Source organism: Sphaeramia orbicularis, unplaced genomic scaffold (genome assembly GCF_902148855.1).
Source record: "Sphaeramia orbicularis unplaced genomic scaffold, fSphaOr1.1, whole genome shotgun sequence".
Classification (NCBI taxonomy): Eukaryota; Metazoa; Chordata; class Actinopteri; order Kurtiformes; family Apogonidae; genus Sphaeramia; species Sphaeramia orbicularis.
This window is the reverse complement of record NW_021941639.1, coordinates 34567-58109: the sequence shown is the minus strand read 5'-3', so window position 1 is coordinate 58109 and position 23543 is coordinate 34567. Positions and strand designations below refer to the sequence as shown.

The 23543-nt window shown below is 46.1% G+C and overlaps 2 protein-coding genes across 2 annotated transcripts; one reads left to right on the top strand and one right to left on the bottom strand.

Moving 5' to 3' along the window:
• Window positions 1-807: 807 nt before the first annotated feature.
• Window positions 808-8080, top strand: LOC115416655 (vitamin K-dependent protein Z-like). The gene is made up of 10 exons (XM_030130501.1): window positions 808-972; window positions 2035-2047; window positions 3929-4092; window positions 4449-4473; window positions 4562-4735; window positions 4824-4955; window positions 6449-6525; window positions 6708-6846; window positions 6925-7492; window positions 7729-8080. Exons 1-10 carry the CDS (start codon window positions 808-810, stop codon window positions 8078-8080), a joined length of 1809 nt encoding a protein of 602 aa, XP_029986361.1.
• A 3360-nt stretch (window positions 8081-11440) lies between these two features.
• On the bottom strand, window positions 11441-23543 carry pcid2 (PCI domain containing 2). Its single transcript, XM_030130505.1, has 15 exons — window positions 23445-23543; window positions 17668-17729; window positions 17435-17524; window positions 17290-17363; window positions 17099-17164; window positions 16990-17031; window positions 16863-16917; window positions 16583-16686; window positions 16232-16307; window positions 15989-16130; window positions 15805-15905; window positions 14518-14591; window positions 14306-14431; window positions 13512-13635; window positions 11441-11543 (listed from the first exon to the last, which is right to left on the bottom strand). The coding sequence occupies exons 2-15, from the start codon at window positions 17701-17703 to the stop codon at window positions 11454-11456; spliced, it is 1200 nt and encodes a 399-aa protein (XP_029986365.1). The 5' UTR covers window positions 17704-17729; window positions 23445-23543; the 3' UTR covers window positions 11441-11453.

Below are 23543 nucleotides of genomic sequence, written 5' to 3'. Positions count from 1 at the left end.
CAGCGACCCTTTTAGACCAGGTACCTGTAAGACCACCACCAGTGCCCCTTCAAGACCAGGTACCTATAAGACCACCACCAGGGCCCCTTTGTGCCCATGTGTGCAGGTGTGTGAACAGGAAGTCCCTCGTGTCTCAAATCTGATCAGAATTGTGTCAAATAAAGGATGAAGGACCAACAGGGTCGGTCTGGTCCTGTCTGAAACCTCATGTTATCGTGTCTTTGTGTCGTTCCAGAAAAAACAGTATTTTCATGTAAAATTAAAGTGAATAAAGAAATCAGAGAATGTGATGAGTTTTTTTTTGTCATCAGTAAATTGAACCAACATGTGGTTTAAAGGACGAGCAGATGATGCAACGTTCCACAAATATTGACATTCAACATCACAAACCCTTCAACTGTCAAAGTCCAAGCTGCGCAGGAACACACGTCCACAGGTTTCTGTCCGCACTTGAACTCAGTTGAATCGCTCGCTCATTGAAAAGGCTTCCATCTGCCCTTTGAACTGTGGGTGACGTTCACCTGACTGTCGAAAGTATATCACATGACCTTTAAGCCCCTCCCATCGTTCATCAGTGGGTTCCGACTGGAGTCGTTCCACCTTCTACAGTTGAACAGCTTCAGCCTCTGACAGCTGAGCAGGTCAGGGTTCAGGTCCTCAGACTAGAACAGGTTCAAGGTGTTCCAGGTGGCTCTGGAGGTCCAGGAGTGGACGGAGTCTGTGTGTGTGTGTGTGTGTGTGTGTGTGTGTGTCCATAAATGTACAGAGGATGTTGGTGTGGTTCCAAACATCCAGGACGAACCCTGGATGAGCAGTGAGGTTCAGGCAAGGCTGAAGGCACCAAATAAGGCCTTCAAGTCTGGGGGTGCAGTGGTACTGAAAACCACCAGGGCCAACCTGAACCGGGCCAAGCTGAACCAGGCCAAGCTGAACCGGGCCATTAGACCTGCAAAGCCTAGTCCTGGTCAAAAAGTGCCAGTTTTTCTATGACCCCACAAACACCAGACGAATGTGGAAGGAGATCCAAGCCATCGACCCCAACGCTAACCCTGAGCCCATGTGAAGGGGACGTCAGCTGTACAAACCAACTCAGGGCCTTCTGTGGCCCTGAACAGGAACACCCCAGACCCACTTAAACCTGGTTCAACCCTGAACAGGAACACCCCAGACCCACTTAAACCTGGTTCAACCCTGAACAGGAACACCCCAGACCCACTGAAACCTGGTTCAACCCTGAACAGGAACACCCCGGACCCACTTAAACCTGGTTCAACCCTGAACAGGAACACCCCAGACCCACTGAAACCTGGTTCAACCCTGAACAGGAACACCCCGGACCCGCTTAAACCTGGTTCAACCCTTTATGTGCAGAGTTTCGGGGGGGGGGGGGGGGGGCTCTTCCACATTTGTCTGTCAAGTTGTTGTTTATTTGTTCTTCCAAAATAAAAGCCCCTCCTGCTCCAGAACAGCTGACAGAATGTCTGACCTTTAATCTGGAAGAGTCACAAACATCTGAGACGTCACAAACAGGAGGAGTCTAAAACCACCAGACCAGCCCCTGATGGGGTCTGGACCCCCTGGGGGGTCCTGACCCCCCCTGTTTGGGAACCCCTGTTGAAGGAGATCAAATGTTGATGAGTTTTAAGAATGAGTGGAAGAAAAATAAAGAAAAAAACACAGAAAAAACAGAAAAAATACAGAAAAAAAAGAAAAGATACAGAAAAAAATACTTAAAAAAACAAATAAAAGTACAGAAAAAAACAAAATAATTTAGAAAAAACAAAAAAATATAGAAAAGAACTGGAAAACCCCCCAGAAAAATATACAGAAAAAAATGAAAAAATTACAGAAAAATAAATACAGAATAAAATACAGATGTTTGTAACAGGAATGACTCACTGGTGTGTGTGTGTACTTCTGTGTGTACTTCTCTGTGTGTATGTGTGTTCTCTCAGTCCAGTCGTCGTCCTGTCGTCTTTCATCATGCTTCTTTTCAGTCGTTCCTCTGTTTTTCTCCTCCTCTGTTTCCTTCAGGTTCATGGACACGGTAAGAACTGTGACCTCTGACCTTTGACCTCTGAAGGCTTTAGTCCACTGTCTGATGAGAGGGAACTTTAACAGAAGGAGTTTAACCTTTAAAAACTGAGGAATGTGGTCTGTAGTTGAATATCTACGGTCTGTAGTCTGTGCTCTGCAGTCTGTGCTCTGTAGTTGGTTGTCTGTAGTTTGTGGTCTTTAGTTGGTGGTCTGTAGTTTGTGATCTGTAGTTTGTGGTCGTTAGTTGGTGGTCTGTAGTTTGTGGTCTGTAGTTTGTGGTCTTTAGTTGGTGGTCTGTGGTCTATAGTTGGTGGTCTGTAGTTTTCAGTCTGTAGTTTGTGATCTGTAGTTGATGGTCTGTAGTTTGTGGTCTGTAGTTGGTGGTCTGTGGTCTATAGTTGGTGGTCTGTAGTTTTCAGTCTGTAGTTTGTGGTCTGTAGTTGGTCTGTAGTTTGTGGTCTGTGGTCTATAGTTGGTAGTCTGTAGTTTTTTGTCTGTAGTTTGTGATCTGTAGTTGATGGTCTGTAGTTTGTGGTCTGAAGTTGGTGGTCTGTGGTCTATAGTTGGTGGTCTGTAGTTTTCAGTCTGTAGTTTGTGATCTGTAGTTGATGGTCTGTAGTTTGTGGTCTGTAGTTAATGGTGTGTAGGTTGTGGTCTATAGTTGGTGGTCTGTAGTTTTCAGTCTGTAGTTTGTGGTCTGTATTTTGTGGTCTATAGTTGGTGGTCTGTGGTCTGTAGTTTTCAGTCTGTAGTTTGTGATCTGTAGTTTTCAGTCTGCAGTTTGTGGTCTGTAGATGGTCTGTAGTTGGTAGTCTGTAGTTTTCAGTCTGTAGATTGTGATCTGTAGTTTTCAGTCTGCAGTTTGTGGTCTGTAGTTGATGGTCTGTAGTTTGTGGTCTGTAGCTGATGGTCTGTAGTTTGTGGTCTGTACTTTTCAGTCTGTAGTTTGTGATCTGTAGTTTTCAGTCTGCAGTTTGTGGTCTGTAGTTGATGGTCTGTAGTTGGTGGTCTTTGGTCTGTAGTTTGTGGTTTCTGGATTTCAGTCTGTAGTTTGTGATCTGTAGTTGATGGTCTGTAGTTTGTGGTCTGTAGTTTTCAGTCTGTAGTTTGTGGTCTGTAGTTGATGGTCTGTGGGTTGTGATCTATAGTTGGTGGTCTGTGGTCTGTAGTTGATGGTCTTTCGGTTGTGGTCTATAGTTGGTGGTCTGTGGTCTGTAGTTTGTGGTCTGTATTTTGTGGTCTATAGTTGGTGGTCTGTAGTTTTCAGTCTGTAGTTTGTGATCTGTAGTTTTCACTCTGCAGTTTGTGGTCTGTAGTTGATGGTCTGTAGTTTGTGGTCTGTAGTTTTCAGTCTGTAGTTTGTGGTCTGTAGTTGATGGTCTGTAGTTTGTGGTCTATAGTTTTCAGTCTGTAGATTGTGATCTGTAGTTTTCAGTCTGCAGTTTGTGGTCTATAGTTGATGGTCTGTAGTTGATGGTCTGTAGCTTGTGGTCTGTACTTTTAAGTCTGTAGTTTGTGATCTGTAGTTTCCAGTCTGCAGTTTGTGGTCTGTAGTTGATGGTCTGTAGTTGATGGTCTGTAGCTTGTGGTCTGTACTTTTAAGTCTGTAGTTTGCGATCTGTAGTTTTCAGTCTGTAGTTTGTGGTCTGTAGTTTTCAGTCTGTAGTTGATGGTCTGTAGGTTTTGGTCTGCAGTTTGTGGTCTGTAGTTTTCAGTCTGTAGTTTTTGGTCTGTAGTTGATGGTCTGTAGGTTTTGGTCTGTAGTTGGTGGCAGTCTGTGACAGCAGGAGGTGTGGTCTTTGACAGTAGAAGGGTGTGGTCCTTTACAGTTGGGGGTGTGGTCTGTTGCAGTGGTGGGTGTGGTCTCAGTTGTGGGTGTGGTCTTTTCCAGTGCTAAGCTCCTCCCCTCAGGCCCATCAGGTCTTCCTTCGGTCCAAGCGGGCTAACCTGTTCCTGGTGGAGGAGATCCTGCAGGGGAACCTGGAACGGGAGTGTTATGAAGAGACCTGTGACTATGAAGAGGCACGAGAGTACTTCGAAGACACACAGAGGACGGTAAGAGGACTGACACAGACCACCAAAGACCACTACAGACCACTATGGACCACTACAGACCACCACAGACTGCAACTACGAGGAGGAACGAGAGTACTTCAAAGACACACAGAGGATGGTAAGAGGACTGACACAGAGTGACATGGACCAACGTAGACCACTACAGACCAACATGGACCACCACAGACCACTACAGACTACTGCAGACCACTAAAGACCACCACAGACTGCAACAGACCGCTACTGACCAGAGGACGGTGAGGACCACCACAGACCACTACAGACCACCTCAGACCAGTACAGACCCCATGGACCTGATAACTGACCCTGTCCCTCCTGTCGGTCTGGTTCCACAGGACTCCTTCTGGACGGTCTACATTGGTGAGAACCCAGACTTTATTCTGGACCTGTTCCCCTGTTCATGGTCTACACCTGTTTCTGGGCTCTGATTGGTCTTTTTGGTGCTCAGATGGAGACCAGTGTGAGTCCAAGCCCTGCCTCCATGGGGGGAACTGCACTGACCAGGTGGGGGGGTTCAGCTGCACCTGCGCTGACCCCCATTACGGACAGATCTGTGAACTGGGACCAATGACTGAACCGGGGGACCGAGGAGGACCAGCCAGTGCCCCGCAGACCGAACCAGGTCAGAACCCCTGACCCCCCAGTACACCCCCCCTTCAGTACAGACCTAGTCCAGATGTTTGTAAGTGACCATATTTGGTCCCTTCCAGAGGTGCTGCAGTGTCCGACTGCAGGTCCGACCGTCTGTCAGCAGATGTGTACGGTGTCAGGCTCCGCCTTCAGCTGCTCCTGTCTGCAGGGATTCAAACTACAGACCGACGGACGCACCTGCAGACCACAAGGTTACACACACACACAGGAGGGGGGTGTGGTTTGTGACAGTAGTGCAGGGGTGTCCAAACTTTTTTTCAAGAGGGCCAGATCTGATAATGTGGAGATTGCCAGGGGCCAGTGGTCCCTTCGGATGTTTTTTGAACGGTAAAAATTACATATAAAAGCGCTGTTCTACAACAATTTTATTTTCATTGTCACAATATCATTTTTTTAAAATGGCAATATAACCAAATCTAGGCCACTCAGGTGTGAACAAATTAAAAAAAAACAAACAAAAAAAAAACAATTCTGCCTTCCTTTCACATCTGGAGTCAGATAACATAGAACGAACTGTATAGAGTATCTTAAACATCCAAGTTGATAAAAATCTTAACCCCACATTCATTTTAAACATGACTTATATGAGTACTCATTACTCATATATTACTCAGTAATGCAAAGTCTGTTAACGTTTAAGATGAAAACATATGACTCTTACTCTTGTCTTTCACAAAATCATTCAGAAAGTCATATTTTGTGTCACATCTACAAGTACATAACACCAGCAGTTAGAGGCAACTAACCTGGCAACTTGGTATCCTGCCTTGGTGGCGAATTTATTGAACTCCCAGGTTCACATGAAGAGTCACTGTTGTGAGTTTAAAGCAGCTTGAATTTGCTTCACTTTTTCGGAGCGCTCACTCCCTGCTAACTTGTCGTTTGCGTTAGCATGTTTTGTCTGCTAGCGTCTCTTTACATTGAATTCCTTAAACAAGGCAACAGTCTCTTGAAAAATTAGGCAAACACAATCTCCTCGATTTTCAGTGAAAAAAAATTGTAATTCCCATCTCTCCTGGAAGCGGCGGCCCTCACTGTCAACTTTCGTTTTTTTATTTACAGGCACCATGGTTAGAAATTAGCGAAAAGGGTTCACGGCAAAGTCACAGAGCCAGATAGAGTTAGAGTGGTGCTGCCACCATGAGGTGAAAGGAGAAACTGCATTTGGAACCTTTTATGATTCATGTAGTCTGTTCAACAGTCCAAGCGGGCCATGAAGAATACATTCTAAAACCAAAGCTGTGGGCCGTAGAAAATCTGACCGCGGGCCGTGATTGGCCCCCGGGCCGGACTTTGGACATGCCTGCAGTAGTGGGTGTGGTTTGTGACAGTAGTGGGTGTGGTTTGTGACAGTACGGGTGTGGTTTGTGACAGTAGTGGGTGTGGTTTGTGACAGTAGGGGTGTGGTTTGTGACAGTAGTGGGTGTGGTTTGTGACAGTAGTGGGTGTGGTTTGTGACAGCAGTGGGTGTGGTTTGTGACAGCAGGGGTGTGGTTTGTGACAGTAGGGGTGTGGTCTGTTGCAGTGTTGTGGTCAGCTGTGACAGTTGTGGGTGTGGTTCTTTACAGTAGTGGGTGTGTTTTTTCACAGTAGGGGGTGTGGTTTTTAACAGTAGGGGGGGTGTTCTGTGACGGGGGGGGATTAGACCCTGGTTCACCCCTGGACTTCCTCTGTCCCCCTTCAGTGGCCTTTCCCTGTGGTCGACTCCCTGACGTCAACACCACGGTGTCTGCCTGTCACCATGGAAACTGTCCCTGGCAGGTGAGCTCCGCCCTCAGGTACCACCCACAAACGACCTGATCCACATCCAGACCATCCGGACTGGTCTTGGGTTGAACCCGGCCTATCTGGTCTATCAAACCTGGTCCCCTGGTCTTAAAAGTAGACCCACCTGATCCCAGTCGTCAGTACCATCTGACAGGTGCATTTGTTTTTGTCTGTAGGTGGTGCTGCTGAACCACAGGGGGGAGGAGCTATGTGGGGGCGTGGTCCTCACCCACCGCTCCGTCCTGTCGTCCGCTCGGTGCCTGGTCTCCACCCTGACTCCGCCCGTGCGACCGTCAGACGTGTTTGTGCGCTTCGGTAGGAACTCCAAAAATCAGGTCCAAATTCCACCAGGAGGCGTGGCCTGGGTCTTCTAAGGGGTTTGTTGTTTCCTAGGTAACCACAGGTACGCCTTCCCCGTGCGGGCGATCCGGATCCACGACCGCTTCCAAGTCCACCGCCACGACTACGACCTGGCCCTGCTCCACCTGCTCCACCCAGTCCGCTTTAGCTCCGCCCTCATACACCTGTGCCTGCCCACCAGGGACTTCAGCGAGAACATCCTGATGCATTCTGGGAGGTCTGGGGTCACCAGCAGACCAGCCCACGGTGGGAACCAGGACCCGGTCTACGTGACTCTGGAGGAGTGTCGGCAAGACCTGAACGTCCCGCATCCACTGAGCAACAAAATGTTCTGCATGAGGAACCAGAACCAGCAAACCAGAACCGGTCCACCTGGAACCCAGAGGGATGACTGGGATCAGACCCAAACCGGTCCACGCGGAACCGAGAGGGACCACCAGGATCAGACCCAAACCGGTCCACGCGGAACAGAGAGGGACCACCAGGATCAGACCCAAACCGGTCCGCCTGGAACTGAGAGGGACCACCAGGATCCAACCCAAACCAGTCCACGTGGAACTGAGAGGGACAACCAGGATCAGACCCAAACCCTGGTCCAGAGGTAGGCCTGTTACTTGAACCCAAATATTTGACAGAATCCTGATTCAAAACAAACATTTGACCCAAAAGAGACTGAAAGGTCCAGTTTCCTTGTCCTTCAGTAGAACCTGCTGGACCTGATACAGACCACTTGTGGACTGGACAGTCCTGGTTCTGCTGGTACTGCTCAGGTCTTCAGTCTTGTTCTTGTCCAACCATCTTCAACTCTGTTCAATACTGACTCCTCCTCTTCATCAGGTACCATGACCCCTCTAAGGACCAGACCCCAGCCCAGACCGGTCCAGCCGGGGCCCAGGCAGACCCAAACACCGACACCGGACCTTCTGGTGGCCTACGGTCCGACCCTCAGAGGTCAGAGGTCGGCGGTGGGGACTGCAGGACCCTGTTGCTGGGGACTCCCGTTGCCACGGAGGAGCAGGGCGTGGTGTACCTGACCGGGATCCTGACGTCGACCCCCGTAGGCTGCGGAGACCGGGACGGGCTGGTCTACACCAAAGTGTCCCGGCACCTGAACTGGATCAAGCCCAGACTGGAGGAGGCCCAAGACCACATGACCCCCCAGGTCACAGACTACCCTGAGGACCGCTAACAAACAGTCCACCTGGTCCACGTGGTCCTGGGGTCAGGGCTGAGCCGGTCTGGGTCTGTAGACCCTTCTACATCAGGGGTGGGCAGTTATTTTTGACCTGGGTCCACATGAGAACCAGATCATAATCTGGAGGGTCAGACCCAAAGGCTGAACTGCAGTCTGTAGAACATTAATTATGTTTGTTTCTATAAAACAGGAAATAACAGCGTTCTGATCAGCTGGTCAGACTGGAACGAGTAGATGTTACAACTGAGCCACGAAAAAGACAAAAGCTGATCTGAGAAAAGATGACATTTACTGAATACAATGTCCCAAAACAATGGAAACTAAATGTGAACATTTCAACACTTCTTCAGTCGTTCTATTATGCTGCGTTTCCACTGCGTGGTACCAACTCGACTTGACTCGACTCGACTTGTCGTTTTTGCGTTTCCATTACGAAAAGGACCCGGAATCTGGTACCTGGTACTAGTTTTTTAAATCTGGTACCTGGTACTAGGTCTCTTTATCTGGTGCCTGGTACTAGTTTTTTGAATCTGGTACCTGGTACTATTTTTTTAAATCTGGTCCCTGGTACTAGTTTTTTTAATCTGGTACCTGGTACTAGTTTTTTTAATCTGGTACCTGGTACTAGTTTTTTGAATCTGGTCCCTGGTACTATTTTTTTTTAATCTGGTCCCTGGTACTAGTTTTTTGAATCTGGTACCTGGTACTAGTTTTTTGAATCTGGTACTAGTTTTTTGAATCTGGTCCCTGGTACTAGTTTTTTTAATCTGGTCCCTGGTACTAGTTTTTTGAATCTGGTCCCTGGTACTAGTTTTTTTTTATCTGGTCCCTGGTACTAATTTTTTGAATCTCGTACCTGGTACTAGTTTTTTGAATCTGGTACCTGGTACTAGTGTTTTTAATCTGGTACCTGGTACTAGTTTTTTGAATCTGGTACCTGGTCCTAGTTTTTTGGTCTCTCCTCCGCTGAGGTTCCAGTCGATACTGAACTCTGCCGTATAAACAGTGCAGACCACTGATTGGTCAGACAGTTTTCTGTGCCCCGCCCTTTTCCAGTCAATCTGTGGCTCCATGAATCCACATGAGAACAGATGAACTAGACCAGGGTCGGTCCAGGGTCGGTCCAGATTCAGTCTGTGGTGGAAGACGCAAACATTCAGACCAGACAACAGGCAACCAGTGAGTTTATCAGCAACTGTGAACAGACAACGGGAAATAAGGCACCGCATCGCTATGACAACCAGGTACTGGAAAGTCTGGAGTATCCTGGGATGGAAACGGTCTGAGGGAATACTGAGTCCAGTCCAGTCCAGTCCAGCTGGTTCCATGTAGTGGACACTCAGCCTTACTGCTGCAGAGTCCACCAGGCACTGTTTTCCAAACTGTCCCTCTGAGAACAGCTGACTGTTTTTAGTCATTTTGTGGGATATTCCAAATGGGCTCCTGGTTGATGCATCCCTGGATGTGTTAAACTTGGTAAAAAATCTTTGTTGCTTTTTGCATAGCGACCATATCTTTTGATATCTGCGCCATTTCAGCATTGTTGAAGTTTTTCTATTTCTCTGAAAGTTTTATCTCATAATTTCAACTCCAATTGTAACCTTTGAACATCTGGTCTGCTCAAACCAAAGCCAGCGCTGTACCTCTGACTGCAGGAAATAAATACTGGTGGAAAAGCTGCATTCATCTGCCTTTGTTTTTATAGTCGACAGTCTGGGGGTGAAAGCCGCCTGGACACCTGTAACCTGTTTACGACAACGTCAACTCAGTAGCACGCATCACTTACATACCTTACATACCTATGTGGTGGATGAATGTGTGTGTGAATGTGAGGAAGCGCTGTTAAAGCGCTTTGGGCGCCATGAAGGTGGAGAACATGTTCTATAGAAGTTCAGTCCATTTACCATTTATGTGTGACATAGAAAAAAACACAACTTCTAAATAAAAGCAATGCACATTCAATCCACACATGAGGTAAAATGAGAAAATCCATTTATTTTGTCATGTCTTCTGAACCTTACAGGGGCCACTCAGAGTCAACCACAGGGTCCTAGAAGGCCCAGCTCTGGTCTACATGTGTGGGTTCTACTGCAATAGATCTGGGTTTGACCCTGACTTCAAAGACTGGCTGTTTTCTGTGTGTAGGTTCTGATGTATACAACTGGGTCAGGAACAGGGTTAGGGCTAGTCCTTCTTACCCGGACCACGTCTCAGACCTGAACCCCTTGTCCTTGTCAGTTCTCCAGGGTCAGGGTCCAGGTTCTGGAAGGGTCCACCACTGGAGGTCCATGGGTTCTCCAGGGTCTGGGTTCTGCAGGTCCATGGGTTCTCAGGATCTTCATGCTGGATTTTTGGTAAATCTTCGGCAGTTAATTAGTGTTTCTTTTTCTTTGATCCAGTTAAACCATTGAATAATTCTGTGACCACCCCCCTCTCATTAGGCCACGCCCCCCTCATTACATGTCACCTGATCAGATGTAATCCAATGAGCACTCAGATTTAAACTGTAGAAATGGAAAATATGCATCAAACTGATCAAACTGGTCCAAATGTGAACCAGTGTTCATTTACAGTCTGGTTTGGACGTTCCTTTGTCCTGGGATAGTTTTATGTCCTCCTCCAGGAGGTAGTGTGCTTTGTGTGTTTGTTTGTGTGTGTGTTTGTTCTCATCTTTAGTGTAAAACTCTTCCATCCATCTTTTCCAAATCTTCCCCACAGATAGGCCGAGGCCCTGGGACCAACCCATTAAATGTTGGTCCAAGTAGGACAAAGTTCAAGGTCACAGCAAGGTCACAACATCTACAATTTTACAAAATTCATCCAAAATTCAAATTGACTCTGATTCTCCTCCAGTTGGATCCACCTTTAGTTTAGAACAGTCTCTTGTTACATAATGTTTTTGCAAAGGTTTGTTTGTTTGTTTGTTAGGAACATAACTCAAAAAGTTATGGATGGATTTTCATGAAATTTTCAGCAAATGTTGATACTGGCACAAGGAAGAAATGATGAAATTTTGGTGGTGATGGGGGGGAAACAGATCTGAACACCAAAACAGATCTGTTCTGGTGGAGGTCTGCGCTCTCTGAGTGCTTCTCTAGGTTTGTATTAGTTCAAATGTCCTGTTCAACACATACATTAATGTCCATGAAACCACCAAACAGTGCTCCAAAGTGTAGAAGAAAGACTCCAATACCCACAATGCACCTGCACAGGTTTATAAAGTGACTCCAATAGAAACACTTTGTACAAAAAACCATGTGTTTTATTCAACATTTACAACAGTGTAAAAGAAAAAACATGAGCAAAAAAACAATGACTGAGGCAGACCTGAAGCATCAGTGCCAGATGGGATTGTGGGTAACGTAGTCTAAGACACAGAGGACAGAGGAGGGAAAGGGTTCTGTTTACTGACCACAAGTTTCTGGTGCTGATGGGAAATGTAGCCTTTAATATGGCCCTGAAAAAAACAAGAGAAGAAGAAGAAGAAGAAGAAGAAGAGAGGGAGTCAGACCAAATACACTGGAAGAGTGGGTGTATGGTGGGTGAGGTGGGTACGGAGTGGGTGTATGGTGGGTGAGGTGGGTACAGAGTGGGTGTATGGTGGGTGAGGTGGGTATAGAGTGGGTGTATGGTGGGTGAGGTGGGTACGGAGTGGGTGTATGGTGGGTAGGGCTGCACGATTTTGGCAAAAAAAAAAAATCCAGATTTTTTTCCTCTAAAAACTCGATTTTCGATTTCTATTTCGATTTTTGGGTATAACTAGAAAAGGCAACAGAAGTCAGCATGTCATTTTCATGAGCAGCCCACAATGCAAGCCACTGCTCTGACCTCAAAGCTGTGATGGGATCACGTGATGAACCCACAGTTTTGTTTTGTTTTTTCTCTTCATTAAATCTTTAAAATGAAGTAGAGTACACAAACAATGTATACAACAAGAAAATAACATAAGTTTGTCAGGGGGAATACACTATAAGAAAATGTCCAAATCAGAGCAAATACTTATGTTTTTTACAGCCTTTTTGTTTCCACATTTATCTAACAGCTTTAAATAAAGTTCAACATCTTACAAAATATAAATAATATTTGGTTTTGTGTTAAAGAACTTACATTTGTGAATGAAAAATTAGGCAAGTAAGAGGACTAAATTAATTATTAAAAAAAAAAAAAAAAAAGAGTTTTTTTTTTCCCCCCCTTTTCTGGGTATCTGGTCCACAGCAGTGATCCCAGTGTCAGTCAGTGACAGGCATCAGTCGTGCGTGCGTGGACCAGGTTAATATGAGTGATCCACATGTGGTTCTATTTAAACTGAGGGATCTGTGTGTGGAACAGACCGACCCAGGACACACTGGAGGGATTCTATCCTGGAGCTGGTGGATGTGTGTGGGCAGGGGGCTGTGTGGGCTCCTCTGCTGAGGCTGATGACCCCGAGACCCAGACCCGGTTCGGAAGAAGACAGTACGGTACGGATCCGGGACAACGGAAGATGAGTGATCCCCATCTCGCTATATTTCAATTGCGGGATCCCTGCGTGAAGCCACGGCTTATATTGCTATAAGTACTGCGGGCTCATTAACAGATTTAATGTCTGTGGTCATTACACGGACTTCTGTGACAGACTGCTGTCACAGGAAGAGCCTACGGTAGCCCGCGGAGGCGTGCGGCCCGGAGGCAGAAGAAAGATGAAATCGATTTTACGATTTCCCTTTTATAAAAATCGTCCTGATTAAAAAATCCGATTTCGATTTAAAATCGATTAATCGTGCAGCCCTAATGGTGGGTGAGGTGGGTACAGAGTGGGTGAGGTGGGTACAGAGTGAGTGTATGGTGGGTACGGAGTGGGTGTATGGTGGGTGAGGTGGGTACGGAGTGGGTGTATGGTGGGTGAGGTGGGTACGGAGTGGGTGTGAGGTGGGTGAGGTGGGTACAGAGTGGGTGTGAGGTGGGTGAGGTGGGTACGGAGTGGGTGTATGGTGGGTGAGGTGGGTACAGAGTGGGTGAGGTGGGTACAGAGTGAGTGTATGGTGGGTATGGAGTGGGTGTATGGTGGGTGAGGTGGGTACGGAGTGGGTGTGAGGTGGGTGAGGTGGGTACAGAGTGGGTGTATGATGGGTGAGGTGGGTACAGAGTGGGTGTATGATGGGTGAGGTGGGTACAGAGTGGGTGTATGGTGGGTGAGGTGGGTACAGAGTGAGTGTATGGTGGGTGAGGTGGGTACAGAGTGGGTAAGGCGGGTAACAGAAATCAGTTCTTCTGTGGTTGGTTTCAACGTCCAGGATCTAAATGTGTGTCAGTACCAGCTTTGTACCCCCATGGGGTCAGTACCACCCTAGTGTACCCCCATGGGGTCAGTGCCACCCTAGTGTACCCCCATGGGGTCAGTACCACCCTAGTGTACCCCCATGGGGTCAGGGGGGTCTGGACTCACCATGTAGATGAGGTTTGCCAGGATACACTGCACCTCGTCCACATCCACGTCCTCCACCTGCATCATGTTCAGAGCCACCAGGAAGGCATCCAGAGGCAGCTGGTGGGTCTTCAGCAGCAGGTACCTGAAGGCAACACGCATTAGAACACATTAGAACGACCCAGGACAGAGGGACCTGAAGGCAACACGCATTACTACGACCCAGGACCTGGACTCCATCCCATATCCACCAACAGCCCCTTCAGGACCGCCCCCCCCCCCCCCCCCCCCCCCCCGGGACACCCCCCACCATTAACGCCAGAACACATACACACACTGTTCATGTTCTTCATGTTCCTTTCAGTTTTTAGGTTACAGCTTTTTAATCATTAAATTTCAGGTTGCTCATGTTATTCCTATTTTTAGATGACAGGTTTTTTGGATACAAACCTTTTCATGGTGTAATTGTACTTCCTTGTCTAGAACACACAGTGTCTTTTTCATTTGTCATTGTTGAGCCGTGATTATTGGACTGAACCACCCCTATAAGATTCTACTGAACCTGGACCTAGACCCAATTCCGCAGACCCACTCACACTTTCTTGACCCTGGACCCTGGACCCAGACCCAGACCCGGTTCAGCAGACCCCTTACACTCACACTTTCTTGAACCTGGACCCTGGACCCAGACTCAGTTCAGTGGACCCAGTTACACTTTCTTGACCCTGGACCCAGACCCAGTTCAGCAGACCCCTCACACTTTCTTGAACCTGAACCTGGACCCAGACCCGGTTCAGCAGATCCCTCCCACTCACACTTTCTTGAACAGGTTCCTGTAGGTGATGATCTTCAGCTTCTCCAGGATCAGGAAGATCCCACAGCGGATGAAGAAGGTCTCATGTTTGGTCAGAGCGTTGTGCAGCAGCAGCAGGTTCCCCTCGCTGGCACAAAAAAACACAGACGATACCTGTCAGAGTGCTTTCACAACACTGTGAGGTCACTTCCTGGAGACCCGCCCCCACTTTACCTCACAGCTTTGGTAACGTCGGAGAACTGCATGAGGTCATATTTTTTCAGGAGCTGAGGAGTCGGCATGTGACCCTGAAAAGGATGTTAAGGGAGCCTTAGAGGAGGGTAAAGTGGGTGGAAAGAGGGTATTAAGTGTGTGTAAAGCAGGCGTAAAATGGGTGTAAGTAGGTGTAAAGTGTGCATGAAGCAGGAGTAAAGTGTGCTTAAAGCAGGTGTAAAGTATGTGTATTGTGTGCGTAAAGCAGGTGTAACGTGTGTAAAGCAGGTGTAAAGCGTGCGTAAAGCAAGTGTAAAACAGGTGCAAAGCAGGTGTAAAGCAGGTGTAAAGTGTGCATAAAGCAGGTGTAAAGTGTGCATTAAGCAGGTGTATAGTGTGCGTGAAGCAGGTGTAAAGCAGTTGCAAAGCAGGTGTAAAGTGTGCGTAAAGCAGGTGTAAAGTATGCGTAAAACAGGTGTAAAGCAGGTGTTTAGTGTGCGTAAAGCAGGTATAAAGTGTGTGTAAATCCGGTGTAAAGCAGGTGTACAGTGTGCGTAAAGCAGGTGTAAAATGTGCATAAAGCAGGTGTAAAGTGTGCATAAAGCAGGTGTAAAGTGTGCATAAAGCAGGTGTAAAGTGTGTAAAGCAGGTGTAAAGCATGTGTAAAGCAGGTGTAAAGTGTGCATAAAGCAGGTGTAAAGCAGTTGCAAAGCAGGTGTAAAGTGTGCGTAAAGCAGGTGTACAGTGTGCGTACAACGGGGTAAAGCAGGTGTTTAGTGTGTGTAAAGCAGGTGTAAAGTGTGCGTAAAGCAGGTGTATAGTGTGCATAATGCAGGTGTAAAGCGGGTGTAAAACGGGTGTAAAGCAGGTGTAAAGTAGGTGCAAAGCAGGTGCAAAGCTGGTGTAAAGTGTGTGTAAAGCAGGTATAAAGTGTGTGTAAAGCAAGTGTAAAGCGTGCATAAAGCGTGCATAAAGCATGCGTAAAGCGTGCATTAAGCAGGTGTAACGTGTGCGTAAAGTGTACGTAAAGCCTGTGTAAAGCAGGTGTAAAGCCTGCGTAAAGCAGGTGTAAAGTGTGCATAAAGCAGGTGTAAAACGTGCATTAAGTAGGTGTAACGTGTGCGTAAAGTGTACGTAAAGCAGGTGTAAAGCGTGCATAAAGCGTGCGTAAAGCGTGCATTAAGCAGGTGTAACGTGTGCGTAAAGTGTACGTAAAGCCTGTGTAAAGCAGGTGTAAAGCCTGTGTAAAGCAGGTGTACAGCATGCGTAAAGCCTGCGTAAAGCCTGTGTAAAGTGTCCGGTTCTGACCAGCAGCATCTTGACGGGCAGCAGGTAGATGAGGATCATTCTCTTGTTCTTCTGGCTGGAGCGGTGGCAGTGGTGGAAGGAGTAGGACAGACACTCCTCAGCTGAAAACAGGGACAGCCTGTTAATGCGGCTCTTCTTCTGTGGTTCATGTGCACTCATCAGCGGCCCCGCCCACTGTCGTTACCTGGTTTGAAGTCGCTGTCGAACATGGCCTTGCGGCCTACGTAGTACCTGTAGGTGACCTTCTGGGCGGGGCTGTAGTCGTTCTTCAGGTTGGAGCTGTCGATGGCTCTGATCAGAGGTTTACACAGGTGCAGCTTATTGATCTAGAACACAACAGGACAACCACAGCCGTCAGAAGGAGGTGGGAGGGGCGGGAGGAGGTTGCTATAGTGATTCTGGTCTGTGGGCGGGGCCAGGCCCCTACCTTGAAGTAGATCTTGAAGAGCTGGTTACTCAGAAACATCATCCCCCATTTTTTTGAGTCCTCGATCCCTGCGCGACTGAAAAGACACAAACCAAACTGAGAGTCTACTGACCCAGAGGATTATGGGTAAATATGGAAACACACCTGGGCCTGGTTTAGGTCAAGACCAGTACCTGGTTCTGGTTCAGGGTTTGTGTATATGTTTGGTTTTCCTGTCTGCTTCCACATCTATTTTATACACACATTTAGAGATATTCACAGTGTGTACTCTGTGTGTACTGTGTGTGTACTCTGTGTATTCTGTGTGTACTGTGTGTGTATTAGTACAGTGTACTTTGTGTGTATTAGTACTTGTCGCTGGCGCAGACTCTAAAACAGCTCATCAGTTGCTCTGCTGCCTTCTCCATCATCTCTCCTGGTTGACCTTTGCCCTTCTTCTGCAGCTGCTGCTCTGCCTGGACAAGAGGTCAAAGGTCACACTGGATCTGTGTGTGTGTGTGTGTGTGTCTGTGTGTGTGTGTGTGTATGTGTGTGTCTGTCTGTGTGTGTGTGTGTGTGTGTGTGTCTGTCTGTGTGTGTGTGTGTGTGTGTGTCTGTCTGTGTGTGTGTGTGTGTGTGTGTGTGTTCTCACGTTGTTGGCGAAGATCCTCAGGTCCAGTGTGACGGCGAACATCAGCGGCAGAGCCCTGAACACACACACAGTTACTGCACCGCACACTAAACCCCTCCCCCTGACCCCGCCCCCCAGCGGTGCTCACCAGTTCTCCTCCTTATGCGACTGGAAGGCCCTCAGGAAGGACGTGTAGGGTCAAGGACAACACTGGTGCATTGTGGGTAAGCACTGATCTGGTCTGAGTTAAAGGATATTGAACCACCAGAGTCTGGAACTTGTACGCCTCCACAAAGTCATGGTTGGCCACGGCGTAGGTGCACCTGCGGACGGACACACGGGTTACCAATACACCCTGACCTGAGGGCCGCAGGGGGCGGGGCCCACCCACCTGAGGGGCGCAGGGGGCGGGGCCCACCCACCTGAGGGCCACAGGGGGCCACGTTACCTGAGGTGGGCGGCGACCATCTCGTCATAGGGCGGCTCCAGGACCTGCTGACACTTCTCCTCTGGACTGGACAACTGCAACACACAGAGTCATGTGATCATAGCGTCACCTGGGGAAGGGCCTACCTGAGGGGGGGGGGGCTGACCTGGAGTCGAGGGTTGGCCACATGAGGGTGTTTGAATGACAGCAGCTCAGCACAGAACGCACCGTCACGGTTATCGATGGCCTCGTAAACCTGAGGGGACGGAGACGGGTTACCATGGTAACAAGACTGAAACCACAGCCACAGGAAGCAGAGGCCGAAAGAAGGAAGAAGAGCAATACAAACAAACAAACAAACAAAGGAACAGAGGTCAGGGGTCAGAGGTCAGGGGTCACCTGCTGCAGGTACTGGTTGATGGTGATGTGAGCCATGGTATCCGTCCTCTTTGTCCTTTAACCTGAAAAACACAACATTTGGACACTGAGACAACTGCACCAGCTGTGACCTTTGACCTTTACTCTGATGGACAGAAGGTGGACTGAAACCAGACTTAAACCAGACCTAAAGTGCACCTAAACTGGACTTACACTGCACCTAAAGTGGACTTAAACTGGACCTAAAGTGCACCTAAAGTGGACTTAAACTGGACCTAAAGTGCACCTAAAGTGGATTTAAACTGCACCTAAAGTGGACTTAAACTGGACCTAAAGTGCACCTAAACTGGACTTAAACTGCACCTAAAGTGGACTTAAACTGGACCTAAAGTGCACCTAAAGTGGACTTAAACTGGACCTAAAGTGCACCTAAAGTGGACTTAAACTGGACCTAAAGTGCACCTAAAGTGGATTTAAACTGCACCTAACGTGGAATTAAACTGGACCTAAAGTGCACCTAAACTGGACTTAAACTGCACCTAAAGTGGACTTAAACTGGACCTAAAGTGCACCTAAAGTGGACTTAAACTGGACCAAAAGTGCACCTAAAGTGGACTTAAACTGGACCTAAAGTGCACCTAAAGTGGCCTTAAACTGGACCTAAAGTGCACCTAAAGTGGACTTAAACTGGACCTAAAGTGCACCTAAAGTGGCCTTAAACTGGACCTAAAGTGCACCTAAAGTGGATTTAAACTGCACCTAAAGTGGACTTAAACTGGACCTAGAGTGCACCTAAACTGGACTTAAACTGCACCTAAAGTGGACTTAAACTGGACCTAAAGTGCACCTAAAGTGGACTTAAACTGGACCTAAAGTGCACCTAAAGTGGACTTAAACTGGACCTAAAGTGCACCTAAAGTGGACTTAAACTGGACCTAAAGTGCACCTAAAGTGGATTTAAACTGCACCTAAAGTGGACTTAAACTGGACCTAAAGTGCACCTAAAGTGGACTTAAACTGGACCTAAAGTGCACCTAAACTGGACTTAAACTGCACCTAAAGTGGACTTAAACTGGACCTAAAGTGCACCTAAAGTGGACTTAAACTGGACCTAAAGTGCACCTAAAGTGGACTTAAACTGGACCTAAAGTGCACCTAAAGTGGACTTAAACTGGACCTAAAGTGCACCTAAAGTGGATTTAAACTGCACCTAAAGTGGACTTAAACTGGACCTAAAGTGCACCTAAAGTGGACTTAAACTGGACCTAAAGTGCACCTAAACTGGACTTAAACTGCACCTAAAGTGGACTTAAACTGGACCTAAAGTGCACCTAAAGTGGACTTAAACTGGACCTAAAGTGGACTTAAACTGCACCTAAAGTGGACTTAAACTGCACCTAAAGTGGACTTAAACTGGACCTAAAGTGCACCTAAAGTGGACTTAAACTGCACCTAAAGTGGACTTAAACTGGACCTAAAGTGCACCTAAAGTGGACTTAAACTGGACATAAAGTGGACTTAAACTGGACCTAAAGTGCACCTAAAGTGGACTTAAACTGGACATAAAGTGCACCTAAAGTGGACTTAAACTGCACATAAAGTGCACCTAAAGTGCACTTAAACTGCACCTAAAGTGGACTTAAACTGGACCTAAAGTGCACCTAAAGTGGACTTAAACTGCACCTAAAGTGCACCTAAAGTGGACTTAAACTGGACATAAAGTGCACCTAAAGTGGACTTAAACTGGACCTAAAGTGCACCTAAAGTGGACTTAAACTGGACCTAAAGTGCACCTAAAGTGGATTTAAACTGCACCTAAAGTGGACTTAAACTGGACCTAAAGTGCACCTAAAGTGGACTTAAACTGGACCTAAAGTGCACCTAAACTGGACTTAAACTGCACCTAAAGTGGACTTAAACTGGACCTAAAGTCCACCTAAAGTGGACTTAAACTGGACCTAAAGTGCACCTAAAGTGGACTTAAACTGGACCTAAAGTGCACCTAAAGTGGACCTAAAGTGCACCTAAAGTGGACTTAAACTGGACCTAAAGTGCACCTAAAGTGGACTTAAACTGGACCTAAAGTGCACCTAAAGTGGACTTAAACTGGACCTAAAGTGGACTTAAACTGGACCTAAAGTGGACTTAAACTGGACCTAAAGTGGACTTAAAGTGGACATCCAGGAGTTCAGTCTGTAACTAGTCCAGCTTTCAGGGTTCTTCCTCCTTTTCCAGTCTGATAAGTCCAAACCTGGGGGGTCAGAGCTTTGTCCATCGCAGCTCCACCCCTCTGGAAGCCCCTCCCACCTCCTTTCCGACACTGCTCCTACCCAAACACCTTTAAATCCCTTTTGAAAACTCATTTATTTCAGATTGTTTTGAGTGTTTCATCCTAAAGTCTTCTGTTGAACTGTTTTCTATTCATACACCTGCCTTTGCACCTGCTGTTCATCTGTTTCTAATCTGTCTGGTTCTGTTTTTGTCTACTGCATGTAAAGTCTCTTTGAGTTTGATGAAAAGTGCTATACAGATAAAATGTATTATTATTATTTTTATTATTATGATAAACCCAGTCTAATGCCCCTCTGAGTTCAGTGCAGGGCGTTGTGCTGAAGTCGACTTCCTGCTGAAACCTGCTCCTCCTTCCTAACTCAGCCGTGAAGAGGACAAAACTACAGTTCTGTTTTTTGTCTGTTTGATATCAAAGAATGTGCAACTGTAAGGTAAATAAAACTGTCTAAAGTTAAATCTTAGATACACAACACAATAAATATAGAAAAATTAGGGATGTATCGATTACCGGTATATCGATAAACAGTGGTAAAATCACAGACGGTTAGTATTAGCGTTTAAATTCTAATTCTCATGATAACTGTGTTTGATTACGGCACTCTTAAGGGAAAAAGCCCTATGTAAAGATCTGCTTTAATGTCAAATATGAGTATAATTTGAATTTATTAGTTTTAATTTTTTATACCTAATATTTGAACCAATATTCACTTTTAAAGTCTGCAAAAAGTTTCGTTAAACATCTGTGTGCTATTTATGCAAGAAATTATGTACATTTTTCAAATCGGATTTTATTTTTTGTGTGTTTTTTGTCCTTTTATGTTTTTATAGTAGGTTAAAGGGGGAAAAAAAATAGACAGATGACATAGATCAGAGGTCGGCAACTTTTAACACTCAAAGAGCCATTTCGACCTGGTTTCCCGGAAAAGACAACACTGGGAGCCGCAAACTCTTTTTGACATCTGAGATGAAGATGTTAGCCTATATATACCGTAAATTCCGGACTACAAGCCGCTACTTTTTTCCCACACTTTAAACACTGCGGCTTATACTCCGACGCAGCTTATACAACGATTTTACCGGTACCACGGCGCACCTCGGTGCCGTTGCACCGCCGTACCATGGCTGGTGCCTCGGCTCGAGGTGCCGGTGGTGCGGCGGCACCGGTGGCACCCAGTTGTGGCACCACGGTGCCATGGTACCTGACACCGAGCAGTGGTACTGCGGTGCAACGGCACCCGGCACTGAGCCCTGGTACCGCGGTGCCACGGCACCTGGCACCGAGCCGTAGTACTGCAGTGCCACGGCACCTAGCGTTGGCCCGAGGTGCGCCGCAGCACCGTGGTCGTGCCATGGCACCTGGCATCATTAAATGTTCTATTTTCTTCAGATATTTTTCTTTTCTTAGATTTCTCCATACTTGGCCTACCTGGGGTTGAAAGTCTCCATAAATGTACGGCATTTTGGCGGGCTGTCGGAGAGTCTGACGCGTATTTTGAGCGACGAAAAATAATGCTATATATATATATATATATATATATATATATATATATATATATAATTTTATTTTAATATTTCGAGATCACAATAATCTTACAATTTACAACTACAATTAAACAAACACAAATAAAATACTTTGTTCAGATATTGTGCAGTTTTGGTGTCGCAGGGCATTCCGCGCATGCCGGCTGCCGGCTGACACGTCAAGTGCTGTCAAACGTCTCTGAAGAAGGCGAATGCTGATCACCGAAACAGCACAAGGTCTGAAGAAAGAAGTTAAAAACTTTGACTTAATAAGAAGACATGATACACGTTTTTGAGACAAATAACATACACTTCAATCGGACACTTATAATTTATTTTCCCAAGCCACGCAGAGCCGCAACAGAAGGATGAAAGAGCCGTGGGTTGCCGACCCCTGGCATAGATGAAGTTGTGCTTTTTTGTTTTTTTTTTTAAATACAACTTGGTTAAATTATTTCAGTGTGTGTATTAGTACTTTCTGAACATTTTGAGCACAATTTCAATAATACCATGATAATAATGATAACTGTGATAATAATGATAACCGTGATATGGAATTTTCATATTGTTATATCCCTAATAACAATATAAACAGATACTGCCGTAAACTGCATCCCCTGTGGCTGGGGGTCCAGTTTACGGCAGGGAGCAGAATTTTTTTTTTTTCTCCAACTTTATTAATCAAAATCTGGTTATACTTTTCAATCACTTTCATAGAAAAATACTTATTTTTTCCAGACTGAGCAACATTATCAAACTTAAGAGAACAATATTAATAAAGAACATCATAAAATAAAATAAAATAAATTAAAATAAAATAAATAAAATAAAATAAATATCAAAATAAAGTCAGAGGTGTAATCAGGAATCAGCACATTCAAATTGTCATAAACAGTCCAGGTTGGTTTGGTTTTTACATCTCAGTGTCTTTTTGAAGTTTATTATTTCATTTTTGTAAATTCAGAACAGTGGTGGTGGTGGGTTTTTGTTTTTTTTTACAAATCTACATTTGTGTATAAATTGTTTGGCCATAATAATCAAAGTGTTCTACATAATTTCTCTTTTCTGTTTTCCAGTCTAACTCCAAATGTAATGTCTTTATATTCCAGTTTGTCCTTCTCAGACGTCCAGTTTTGAAATGTTGTCCTAAACGTCCTGGTGTATGAACAGTCCAAAAATAAATGTTCTAAAGATTCAGTTTCAAATTCACAAAAACACAATTACTTTTCTCAACATTAAATCTTTGTCTCATAAAGTCATTGCAAGGATAGATATCATTTAGTGTTTTCTAATGAGTTTTTTTGTCTTTTGGGGGTATGGGTAGAGTCAGGTATCTGGTTCTAATCCTGATGAGAATTTCTTTAGGAAAATCTTTTCATACATTTTTCCGTTTCAGTGGTGAGGGGAAAAGAGGGGAAAAGATGACATGTGAGGGCACCACGCAAGAATTTATTTGTACATTTTTCTCCCATAAAATGAACATCACCTATAAAGAGTGAGCAGATCCTGGTATTCTGTTGTCATGGCAGGGAGCAGAATTCTGTCCCAGGTACTGCCGTAAACTGCCTCACCTGCGGCTGGGGGTGCAGTTTACGGCAGGGAGCAGAATTCTGCCCCAGGAACTGCCGTAAACTGCCTCACCTGCGGCTGGAGGTGCAGTTTACGGCAGGGAGCAGAATTCTGCCCCAGGTACTGCCGTAAACTGTCTCCCCTTCAGAACGATCCTGTGAAGCTACAGCAGTGAACTGACTTTAACAGCTCATATTAGGAGTTGTTCTGGTGTGACAGGGTGAATTTGGTGACCTTTGACCTCTTTATGTCTGACTTAGGAAGGGGAAGCAGTTTTCGGCAGGGAGTAGAATTCAGCACAACACACTTTTCCACAGATAAACGGACACAGGTTGAACTTCATGTCTATAACTGCAGGTTCCAGTGGACATTAAACTCGTCGGTCGTTTGTAAAGCTGATGTGAGTGTGTACTGACCTTCAAACAGGAGGTGTTCTGGTCCAGACGGTGCAGCTTTCACCAGATTTAACACTAAAACATACACCGCTCCACTCTGGCGGCCGCCATTTTAAGAAA